The sequence below is a fragment of the Limanda limanda genome, chromosome 11 (genome assembly GCF_963576545.1).
Source record: "Limanda limanda chromosome 11, fLimLim1.1, whole genome shotgun sequence".
Taxonomy (NCBI): domain Eukaryota; kingdom Metazoa; phylum Chordata; class Actinopteri; order Pleuronectiformes; family Pleuronectidae; genus Limanda; species Limanda limanda.
The window spans coordinates 19302559-19315270 of NC_083646.1; the positions used below are offsets into that span (position 1 = coordinate 19302559).

A 12712-nucleotide genomic window follows, 5' to 3' on the forward strand; every position below is an offset into this window, starting at 1 on the left:
ATCGAAACAAGACACAGTTGCCGTAGCTAAAGCGCTGATCACTGAACTTATTCCCAGATGGGGAATCCCAAGTAAAATCAGTAGTGACAACGGTACTCCATTTGTTAGTGCGGCAATAAAAGAATTAAGCAAATATTTGGGCATTGATTTAAGACAACATTGTGCTTATCACCCAGCCAGTGGTGGAGCGGTGGAAAGAGAAAATGGGACATTGAAAAACAAATTGGCTAAATGCTGTGAGGAAACTGGAGTGTCGTGGATAGGGATGGGTATCGTTTGGTTTTTATCCGATACCGGTTCCTAACCGATACTTTTAAAACGATACCGGTGCCTAAACGGTGCCTGAACCGATACTTTTTTCAAAAAAGTGCACAAAACGATGCTTGACCAAGAAAGGCTTTTTTTATTGCCAAATATATTAACTGTTTAAAGTAGATTATAAATATAAATAAATACAAAACCCTTTTTAACTTAAAACTATGAATAACATACGAACTGTTAACAAAAGTTTACACTATACTTAAATAAATAAAAATAAATACAAAACACACACACTCTGACTCGTGACTCTGACTCCGGTGCCTGAGCCAAATGAAGACTGAGGGTCGCTTTTCCATCACTCAGAGACCCCCGTGTCTCCGCGGCTGGGGCTGTCGCAGGCAGTCTTCGGCCCCCCGCCTTCGTCCCCCTAAAATGCGGACGCTTTTATGAAACATTTCTCGGCGTGGTCTTCGTTCCTCCCGCCCCGAGCCTTTCCAAGCCGTCCCGGAGCCGGTAGCGGCGCACCGCCAAGGAGGAAATGCGCCCGGCGGAGAGGTCCCGCGAGGAGATCCCCCCCCCCCCACCACCTGCACGGAAGCCCGACGCACGCGGGGCGCGGGCAGCGCGGAGACAAGAGTCTGTCCACTGGCAGCCGCGGCCGACATCCGTGAAGGAAGGAGCGGAAGTGTGAGGAGGCGGGACGAGCGGAGACCTCAGGCTTTGATTGGCTCAGGTACCGAAATGAGGCACCGAAATCTCCGTTGCATTTCGGTCCGGGTAGGTATCGGTTGTATTGGAACCGGTTCCATATTGGAACCGGTTCTCGGTACCCAACCCTAGTCGTGGACTTAGGCTCTCCCACTGGTTCTCATGCAAATGAGAATGAGAGTCAGACCAAAATATGGATTGAGCCTGTGATGGGAATTTTGTATTTAGACATGTTCAAATGTAACAGATTACATTTATATAGAAAGAAGTTTACTGAAAGATGTATTTCTGTGTTTAAGACTCATAGTCAGAGTTTAGGTCAAGTTAACACTATGCATAATACTCTTGAAGGGCCTTATAGACGTGGCCTTCTCAGTCTAGTGTGAACAAAAGGTTTCTCAACAGGGGCCAATTAAGTCTTCTGCAGCAGGGAGCTTCAAAGGCTAATAGGTGTGACCTGCAGAGACAGGAGATCTCTGAGAAACTCACAGGGTCTGGAACAAGATGCGTTTAGCATCTTGTTCAAACTTCAAAGAGACCGCCAGAGACCAATGTCTGGTCTTCCTGTAAACGACATGGAGAGAAGCTGATTGGACAAATGTATTTTACTGTGGAGAGGAGGGATCTGATTGTATAAATGGAGTGTACTTTTGAGAGCTCATTGCCATTGCCCTCATATCTGTCACCGTGATGTTTGAGCTCTGTGCCATTGAGGTCAAGTCTGTTGTCGTGACTTGACCTTTGTAAACCGTCCGCAGACGGTTTGAATTAAACATCCAGAATTGATAATTGCTTGTTGTGTCATGATATGTAATAATTTTTCCATTACATTTGGCTGTTGTTGGCAGTGACATCCACGTGAGCGACTCTGGCTCTCGGTGCTGAGGGTAGGTAATTGCGCCGGGGCAGTACGTTTGGAACTAAACCTTTATTATTTCAGTGGGCCTGATGTTCTGAGAATCCGGAGTGCTCACTGAGGTGGGCTAAAGAACCGACTGGGACAGGCAGGCAGTTTCATTCTGGTAAAGTATAATTCTTGTTTTTAGATCTTTTAAGGAAAAAGGTCCAAAGAAATTCACTCATTCAGGGAAGTGAGTTACGGACGCGTATGCATTAAGGAGGTCTTAGAGACCGGTGTAGGATTCACAATAAGCTTAATAGGTTAAGATTCTTTTCAAAAAAAGATCAAAATGTTAAACAGGGTTTAGCGAAAGAGTTTAATGCTAAATTACTTTAATATTGGGCGCTGCGGCATGCTCATAGTTATTGTAAACAAGCAGAAGAGTAGAATATAAATATATAATAGTATTATTATTTTGAAATGGAGGAAAAGCTGTGACAGAGAGACCTAGGCCAGGTCTGTATCGTCTCAGCATAGCTATCTGTTGAAAAATCTGATAAATTCCCATACATTTTATACCTGCATGTGTCTTGTTTAAGAGAAATGTGAAATTAAGTTTTCTCTAAGGCGATTTGATTCATGCAGAGTTTTAGAATTGTATTAGAGGAATTAAAATTAAAACTTAGTAATTACAAGAGGTGATTACAGTGGCAATATTATAACTGAAGGGGTTTTTCTCATTGTCTTTTAAAAAGTGTTTTGAAGGTGAAAGGTTACTATCAACGTTACACAAATGTTGATGATTTGATACAAGTAACATGCATGATTTGATGAGACTAATCTGAGAATTACAGCTGAAAAAGAAAAAGTGAGGAGTGAGTGAGAGAGGATTTCTTGGAATTCTCAACACTGGAATAAGGTGAGTATAATTTCAATCATATTTGGGATATATGTGTAAGTTTTAAAGGCTTATATCAAAAGAAAAAGAAAAAGATTCAGATCAATCTTAAAACGAATTTGAAAATAGACGTTTTTTAAGAAATAGGAAAATAATTGGCTTTAGAAATTAATTCTGAAACATTAGGGTCTTTTCCATATCAGTAGAACTTAAATTCCCAAAAGATTCGTATTCTACTGAATAAATCAGAGTTTAAATTGATAAACAACCATTACAGAGATGAATTTACCACAGATTTCTTCTCCTACAGTTCAAGATATGGTTCTGAAGTATGGTCATTATAGTGTTACACAGTTTGGCTTGTGGGTAAAAAACTATGATTTTCCAAACACAGGGAACATAACTTTAAATCAGTTGAAGCAGCTTAAGATCAAATTGCTCATTGAACAAGAACGAAGCAAAGAAGCAACAAGAGGGAGAGATGTGGAGCTATTTGTGCCAGACTGGAGAGCATTTGAGTGTTGGTTGACTGAAGTCAACATAAGAGACAGTATACAGAAGGAAGTAACCGAAATAATCTCCAGGTATCAGTCTCTCCAAATAGGTTCTGATCTGGATACATTTCCACTGAGAGGGAGATCATGGAGACAGAGCAGCCATCAAGAGCAGACCATGATGGAGAGAGAGAAGTTCAACAAAACTTCATATAAGTAAGAACACAGCTGCAGACACCATGTGAATTAATGTTACACATAAAGCATATGGTTAACATTATTATAGTTAAAGTAGAAATCAATAAAACTAATTGCTAAAAACACACAAATTAAATCTATTTTTAGGTTCAGGAACTAAAAGCACCAGTAAATATGTGTAAATAGTGTGATATTACTCTTAGAATGAATGTTATATAGCTCATAATGATAGAAAAACATATGCAAAAGTTGTAGATAGATCCATTTTTATCATTGGGGTTTAATAATGTGGTTAGAGGCTAAATGCAAGACAAACATTTATCTCTGTTGTCACTTTACTGCTGGGTAAAATTTAGGGGGAAGATAGAATAGTATGCTAAATTTTAAAACAGCAGGGCAGTAGTGGAAGACAGAGTTGAATAACATCTGCATTTATTTAAACGAGAAAGGGGGATCTGACACAAGCGTATCAATGGATGATCCGAGACAAATTTCTCACCTCTAAATTAACATCCTCTTGCAAAGAGCAAGGGGAGAGATCAAATTAGAGCACAAATGGTATTTACTTAGATTTATCTAAACACTTGGTAAGACAAATTTAGTTTTAAAGGTTATATAGTAAGTAAATTAAGGATAAAATAAGTTTGGTTGCATTTACAATAGTAAATACGGTGTTGTCTCAGTAGTTTTTGATAGATACATTGGCTATAAGAAAAGAAAATACATTTAATCAAATTAAAAGATTTTAAAAAGGAAGGTTTAAAGTTAATCGCAAACGATTTTCTTTCATGCTAAATCACATTGAGGTTTCTGAACACATTTCTGCATGAAAATGTATTTCTTTGATGTAATTGAATGACATTTTTAGTTTTGTTGTAAACATTATTGATTTTTCTGAGTTGATAACAGGTACTATCATGTTTGTGAAACGGACACATATATGATTTTGGTCTGATCAGAAGAGCAGACGCAATAGAAAAGAATATCTGAAATCTTCTTGTGGAATATGAGTAATCTTTTGTTTAAACAGAAAAACTTTTTCCTTTAGGGGAAAAGCAACAGATGCAAAGTTTCAAGCAAGTCTCAGAGCAATGGCAGCTTCTGAGAGAACAGAATAATGTGATATGTGTGATACTTTGAAATAAGACTCTACTAGTGTCATATGCTGTAACAATGATATTTGCTTGAGAAAATAACATTCACTTTTCAACAGCTAGGAGGTTCAGCTATGATACAGTATTGTTTTGGATGATAGACATTACTATTTACAAATAGAAAGTTTTTAACTAGGAAACTCTTAACTTTATCAGTAGAGCAGATTTAAATGGTTAACAGCTGATTACTGTGAAACTGAAGTGTTTGATGACAGGTTTTCAGCATCACAGTGTGATAACGAATGACAGAGGGGTTTTACGACTCTGTTTGAAACAAAGGAAAACCGTCCCCATCATCACATGCATGGACCAAAGAGATGCAAATATGCTAGTGGCGAGAGTGTCAAGATTTACACTGATAGCTTGTTTGCATGGGGGTTCTGCATGTGATTTGGGCTGAAGAAGAAATTCATGAGATTGACTTCACACCATTGTCTTGCCTTGACTGTGTTACTGGTTGCAAACAGTATGCAGTCTGTAGAGGACATGGAAGGCATTTGAATGATTCTTAACACTGACATTTAATGTGGGTTACAGGAGCTGTTAGCAAGGCTACATCAAACTAAATTTTTTTATGTAGATTTTAGTTTCATTAGTTTAGGAATTACGTAGTCTTGATAGACTGTGTTTTGTTTGGTGGTCGATGGACTTTTGATGTGGGATATGGATGATTTTGTTCAAACTGTGTATGTTTTCTCATTAGGTTGGATTGACACATGACTGGAGTCAGTGTGTCAAGAGAGAGGAGTAACATATGCTGGATATAGATGAATTGGGTTATTGGGTGTACACAAGAAACACTCTAAATAATATTCAATAAAACTTTTTTAACAGAGTTATGTAATTTGAGTTACAAATAAAATAGAGACATCCAGATTCTACAAGATTGACATCCACCTCAAAACAAACGGTTTAATCATTTATAGAGAGGTTTAATAAAGATTAAGTTAAATAAAGTAGGTTAGGGAAATAAATAAATACTGTTTTGTTTTATGACATGATTTCTATGCAAGCAGAAGTGTTTCCCAAACATCTAAACAGGATTCTCCAGCGGTGAAACAGATACTGTTCGGAGAACTCATTCCATGATGGAAGATTTCAAAAGGATGTCCGCTGACAAGGGTAACATATTCATAAGTATAGCTTTATGGATACTGGTGAGTATGAGTATCAACACAAGGCAACATCATGCCACATCCCGCCAGGGATGGGACAGTGGAGAGAGAAGGAAGTAAAAAACAAACATAACAAACACATTGAAAAACACATTGAAAAACAAACTGGTAGATATTGTTTTAAACTGTTTCCTGTACTCTTTAAAATCCACAGGCAGACGAGGAGATTCTATCTAAATCCATGGAGAGAGAACTGCGTGACCTGAAACCAGGAGACTGGATTGTGCTTAAGGACGTGCGGATGGAACGAGTGCAAGCCAAATGCCTCTCAACACAGATGACAGGAAGGTCGCAGAGGTCAACCTGGAGATGAGGGCCAACGCAGGAGGATTTCCAGAGCCAGGGGTGGATCTACAGGACGGGAAGTGCTTTGTGCCAGTGTGTGAGCTTCAGTCTGAAATTTTTAGGTGTTGCAAGGAGAGTCAACACATTTGAAGAGCTACACGCTGAACACAACCGCACCAACAGGAGATCAGCAACACATGATTATACGACTGAGAAGCATTCAAGGGAAAAGAGATGGTTTCCCTGCTCACGAATGCTTGGCAGGAACAACATCAAATTTCTGATCATCAAAGTCAGAGCATACAAGATGTCTCTGAAACAAGATGTTCTTCAACAAGGAGGTGTTCGACACACGATCAGGACGAAGTGTGGCACCAATACAGTGAACATTTTGATAATATGATGATCATCATTTTAATAATTGTAAAATACGTTATTGAAGTTTGTAGAAACTGATCATTTTCAATTGTGTAACTCTGTTGTATTGTTTTTGCACTAAGACTAGTGTTACTTCTTTAATTCACATATCCTGGAAAATTCCCAATCTAAATGATGAGATGTTATAAAGATGTTGATCCCAGATGGATAAACAGGGAGGAATTGTGATGGGAATTTTGTATTTAGACATGTTCAAATGTAACAGATTACATTTATATAGAAAGAAGTTTACTGAAAGATGTATTTCTGTGTTTAAGACTCATAGTCAGAGTTTAGGTCAAGTTAACACTATGCATAATACTCTTGAAGGGCCTTATAGACGTGGCCTTCTCAGTCTAGTGTGAACAAAAGGTTTCTCAACAGGGGCCAATTAAGTCTTCTGCAGCAGGGAGCTTCAAAGGCTAATAGGTGTGACCTGCAGAGACAGGAGATCTCTGAGAAACTCACAGGGTCTGGAACAAGATGCGTTTAGCATCTTGTTCAAACTTCAAAGAGACCGCCAGAGACCAATGTCTGGTCTTCCTGTAAACGACATGGAGAGAAGCTGATTGGACAAATGTATTTTACTGTGGAGAGGAGGGATCTGATTGTATAAATGGAGTGTACTTTTGAGAGCTCATTGCCATTGCCCTCATATCTGTCACCGTGATGTTTGAGCTCTGTGCCATTGAGGTCAAGTCTGTTGTCGTGACTTGACCTTTGTAAACCGTCCGCAGACGGTTTGAATTAAACATCCAGAATTGATAATTGCTTGTTGTGTCATGATATGTAATAAATGTCCCATTACAAGCCCATTTGAGATTCTGTTCGGACGCCCAGCGAACACGGGCATTGGACCTGTTAAAAGACAATTGCCTTCAACAACTCTCTGTGAAGATGCTACGTTATTGTACAAATCTCTCTTCTGCTTTATCTGCCATTCACAAACAGGTTTAAGACGCACTCCCTAAACTGGCAACTGGACCACTTCATGACCTGAAGCCCGGCGATTGGGTGATAGTGAAAGACCTAAGGCGGACACAGACGCTGGACAGGACCGTACCAAATCCTGTTAACACCCCACACGGCGGTGAAGGCCACTGAGAGGACAACGTGGATTCATGCCAGTCACTGCAAGAGAGTCCCAGAACCAGAACATCCACCTGCTGCACCCACACTGAATAATTAAAACAAAGGATAAGTAAAGAGGGGGCAGTGCTGACCAGCACAGCTGTTGGTTATAGTTGCTTCGGAGAATCACATTATACACACACAGCCGAGAAGGCGACGATGAAACGCCGACCGCCGTGGCATCACTTCAGCCAGCTGGGTCGGAGTGGCAGTAGAGGAACTGTTCTCTCAATATTGATGACATCAATCCCCCGCTGACTGATAACTCGTGATACGAATTTCGTTTTTGGAAACTGTAGCCTCCATGGGCTTTATGGGGCATGCCAGCTGTGTCCCTATGGTTTGTTCTGTCAAATGACACACCAATTAGATCTACAGTGACGATAATATAAGATCTGTTTCCCCTCCCTGACTGGTTTCCTCCCCAGAACCCTTTGATAATGATGAAGAATGTAATGTTGTTGTGATGTCTGTAAAGTTTGCTCTTATCACTCCTTCCTCCCATTTAAAGACGCACACCGTCCATGACAAAGGCAGTTTGTTTTACCCTACAGTGATGATGATGATGCATTTTGAAATCCTGGTGAATTGATGTATTCGATTTTTTCATTCTCTTAAGTTGTCAATAAATGACAAAAAGGAGGGAAATGTGGTAGAAAATTAACTAAGCAAGGTTGAAAAAGTATTTTGTATTTGGACAGTAAGTGTTTGAAGCTTCTCAACAGACTTTTATGACTTGTATTTACATACAACAGATGTTTGATGACTTGAGCTGTTTTCTGGTGGGAACTGTTTATGACGTCAATACAGTGAGACCTTTTGCGACTTAATTACCCATCAAAGGAAGGAGTGTATGTCTTCTTATCACCTAAGGAAACACATGTGAATCAGCTGTTGTGTTTAGATTCCTCTCCTTCCTCCACCTATGGGAACCTGTCTGGATTGGTTCAAAGAGACAGCCCTCAGCCCTCCTATATAAGACCCTTGTATTTGACTGTTCTTCATCTTCACTCTGAGACCCTTGCGGTTTCCCTGTGTTGATCCTTTCTGCAGAAAGCCCCTTATTAAATACACGTAGATAACTTTGTTGTTTCCAGCCTCTTGTATCTCCAGAATTTCATCACAATTTACTCAAGGTCAAAGCTTTTTATCTTGGAAAATTCCTGTGAATGTTAAAGAAAATGAAAAAGAAATATGGATCTGTCTTTTTTCCAGATCCATGCCAAAATTGACTAATTTCCCACCATTCTACTAAGTTTCATGAAAATCTTTTTCCCAATTTTTGCCCAAACCTGCAAACAAACGATGAAAACTTAACCACCTTGGTGGACATTAAGAGACAACTTTCACAAGCGTCTAATAATTGTGTATTTTACTACAAGCTTAAACCATTCTCACAACAAAACCGTTAGTTTGCTATAGAACACAGTTTATTGTAGTAGTAGCTGTTTTTTTCTATTGTGCACATCTATTAACTATACCTCTACTCCACCGAAAAAACAATATATTCCTTACTTAAACGTCTCATAACTCTTTCACAAAAGCTATTCACCTCTTTCTCCTGTCTCTACAGCCATTCTCTCTTTGGTTGTAAAGCTTTTAACTCGAGCAGATAAGAACCAAGAACAAAGGTTTGTGACCCAGCTAACCTGAACAACCTCAGTGTACTCTGACAATGATGCAAGGGCTAGCATGGCATGAGTTTCCACTTTGACAAATTTGTCTCAATCAGTGTAATTGGTAGTGAACGTCTTAAAAACCAAGACTTTGACAAAACCTAATTAAGTCGCTCGTCTTACAAAACATTACAGGCTCGAGATAGAAATTCGACATCAGTGAAACTGACTTCCTTGTTGCACCCTGATTTGGGAAAGTTAGACAAGACATCAGCAGCTCTGTGCATAATTAGTTCATGAAACAGTAAGAAGTCTGTGTAATTTCATTTGGAATTGACTTCTTGGCTTCCCTTCCATCCCTCCGGAAAACTCAATCTCCAAGGAGTCGAGGGCTCTTCTCTCTTTAATAACAGCTAAACACATCAACACTGCTCTTCCAAACGCACCCCTCCAAGCCGTTAGAAACAAAATAAGAGATGGAAGTCTAATGAAAAGAGGTTTAATGGAAGAGCAAGGCAAAGGTTGCTCAGAGGCTTGCTGCTGTTTAATTCAATGGGATGCTCCTTCTGCCTGGAGACTGGCCCATTTTAATTGCACTCCTCTCATTATAACTAGAAGCATGCAGTGATACAGCCCTAATAAATCTGAGAGCGAGGCAGGCTATTCAGTGTCTCCCTCACACACACACACACACATAACTATAATGTCATTGTGCTGGTTGAGCCCACGTGTTTTGGTACAGCATTGTTGACCACAACTGCTAGCTACACAGACACACACACACACACAGACACACACAGACACACACACACACACACACACACACACACACACACACACACACACACTGCTGAGTAACATGTTAAATGCATTTGGGAGAGCAGCAGGTTTTTGGGCAATTTGTTGCTACTGTAGACTGATGTCCTTCATGTTAATAAATACATGTACAACATAAGTAAACTCAGCTTCAACATGCAACTTCACCACTAGATGGCACTAAATTCTACACACTGAACCTTTGAATTAAAAATGGCAGATTTCCTGTTAAGTTAAGAGTTTGGCTCCAACAGACTTTATTGTAGGTTTTGGCCTTTTATATGAGCCAACCAAATGGGGGGCCTTAGAGCCATTTTGCCACACATTCTGCCATTTGGAGAGCCCTACAATAGATCAAATTTCATGCATGTGCAATGTGTCATGAGTTTTCAATCATGTCTAGCCCCTCCAAAAAAAGCATTATGTACTCAGGCCTAACATTAGGGGCCTTAATGATGAAACATTATGGATATAAACACCAGAAAAAAAGGCATAAGAGTAAAGGAAGGAGATCAGCGCATCTGTTCTATCCCAGCTCCAATCTTTTCAAGGATTTGATCAATAATCTCATCATGACCATAGTCATTAATCAATAACTCTATATGGGCTGAATCAATAATCTCCCCATTGGCTAAATCAAAGCTGCAGCTATCAGTCTCAGATCAGTCAATGTAACAGAAAAAACTGATAACCCAGTTATTACCGACATCACACCATTGTCCCTATTATTATTATTATGACCACAGATAACATCCACCACCTTTATCATCATCACCATCAGCTTGCAGGCAATGACTGAATCTGCCTGGAGTATTCAGTACCACAGGAAATTCAAACACCTCTGTAAAAACAAGTAAAGCCGAGCAGAGTGAAGGGCGGGTTGAAGCTTACCTTCGCCATCTGTGCCTGGACTCCACTGGCTTTGAGCGAGGCCACAGCCTTCTGGGCTGCTGCAGGGCTGTCGAAGTCCACAAAGCCGTAGCCTGTTAAACACAGAGGATAGTGTTAACTCAGAGGTAAGGAAGGAGGATGAGGTGAAAGGATACAAAGGATCAAAAATAGAGGGGGTATTAGTTCATGTTGATCTTGATATTACTGAGAAACACAGTCAGTGTTCATTTCTGTTAAGCCTTTGCTGTTTTTCAGGGCTGCATTAATCTAATAAATGTGGCAAAATCAAGTCAGGTCATGTATTTAATGAAGGCCGCGAGTTCCCTCCATTAAATTGGTTTTAGCACAGAGCATCAACAGAATTGGTGTCATAACAGTAACTCTTGATATCTTGTTTATGATCCAAAAGATATTTTAATGTCTGCACAACTTTATCCACGGTTCATTACAGCTCTTTGTGCTAAAATGATTACTCTATTATCGCTTTGGGTGTACGTCCATAATGGTAACCGCTCCCTAACATTGTCTGTAGTTGCACACATATTATATACCATGTGTAGAGGGACTCAATAACAAACAATCCTTAGTTTCTTCCTCTTCTCTGACATTTAATACCCCACTGTGTTCCATGTGAGCTAATTTGATCTCTCTGCTACTCTATGTCATCGTGCTCCTATAGTGGTGGTCAATACTGGATGCCAATGCACCAGTGACATCTTGTACAATTCTCTACATTTTATGCAGCAATTAGAGTGTGTGCGTGTGTATGTGTGGACAGTGTATCTGTTGAATGGTATCTAGGATCTAGCTGTACTGGGTCACATGGGTGGAGCTGGAGATGTCAAAAAGACACAACGAAGGAAGAAGACACAGCCTGAATGACAGTTTGCATGTGTGTGTGTTTGTTTGTTTGTTTGTTTGTTTGTTTGTGTGTGTGTGTGTGTGTGTGTGTGTGTGTGTGTGTGTGTGTGTGTGTGTGTGTGTGTGTGCGTGTGTGTGCGTGCGTGTGTGTGTGTGCGTGTGTGTGCGTGTGTGTGTGTGTGAGGCAAATAACAGGAGAGACACTGACACACATCCATTCCACGCTGGAATTCCAGCTGTAGTTTTGAGTGGGCTGCATGTTAACACAATTAAATGATTCGCATTTCAAAAGCCTCTCATCAAAATCCTAAATGTAAACATGTACAGAATGAGGGAAAACACTTCCTCTCTCTTCATTCCTAACATCTGTTCTTGTCTCTCTGTTTTTTTCCGGAGTTCGGAGCCTTTTCAGTTTTGCTGATAAGCAGTTGATTTTTTTCTATTTACTTTATGGTTGTTTAAAGGCTGCAAGCTGCTTTCACAGCGAGATCTGTGCAGCACACACAAATATTTATCCTGCTGCTAATGAGAAACCCATAATTTAGCCAAAATAGGGTAACACAAACACACATGCAAATTCTTACTACGGCCCGTACACATGTGATGTGTACACTTTTAGACTGTGGCAAACAGCCTTAAACATATGAGCAAACTAAAATTCACAAATTATGCGTACACACTTGCGTTAAGTATGCGTACACACTTGCACGCCACATACACAAGCACTCGCTGTTTTTGTACTTAATCTATATTTACCTAATTAGCGCCACACCAGAACACTTGAACTAATTGAGTATGCACATGCAGTATTCATCAGTCGTCTGGCGAGATGCTCATTTAATTTGAGAAAAATCTTAAAAAGTTCCACATCCCTCACATTCCACACTTCAGCTAATGGCTGTTTGTTTAACCATAGACTGCCCATGTAATTAGTGGGAAAATACATGGCTCACGATGGATAATTCA

At 39.9% G+C, this 12712-nt stretch overlaps 1 protein-coding gene across 1 annotated transcript in view; it reads right to left on the bottom strand.

Moving 5' to 3' along the window:
- The window catches only part of LOC133014346 (RNA-binding motif, single-stranded-interacting protein 3-like), a 135576-nt gene that overhangs the window by 70094 nt on the left and 52770 nt on the right, over positions 1–12712 (bottom strand). Inside the window, exon 4 of the mRNA XM_061081552.1 lies at positions 10886–10977. Within this exon, the coding sequence (XP_060937535.1) occupies positions 10886–10977 (92 nt within the window). The remainder of the gene's footprint in view (positions 1–10885; positions 10978–12712) is intronic.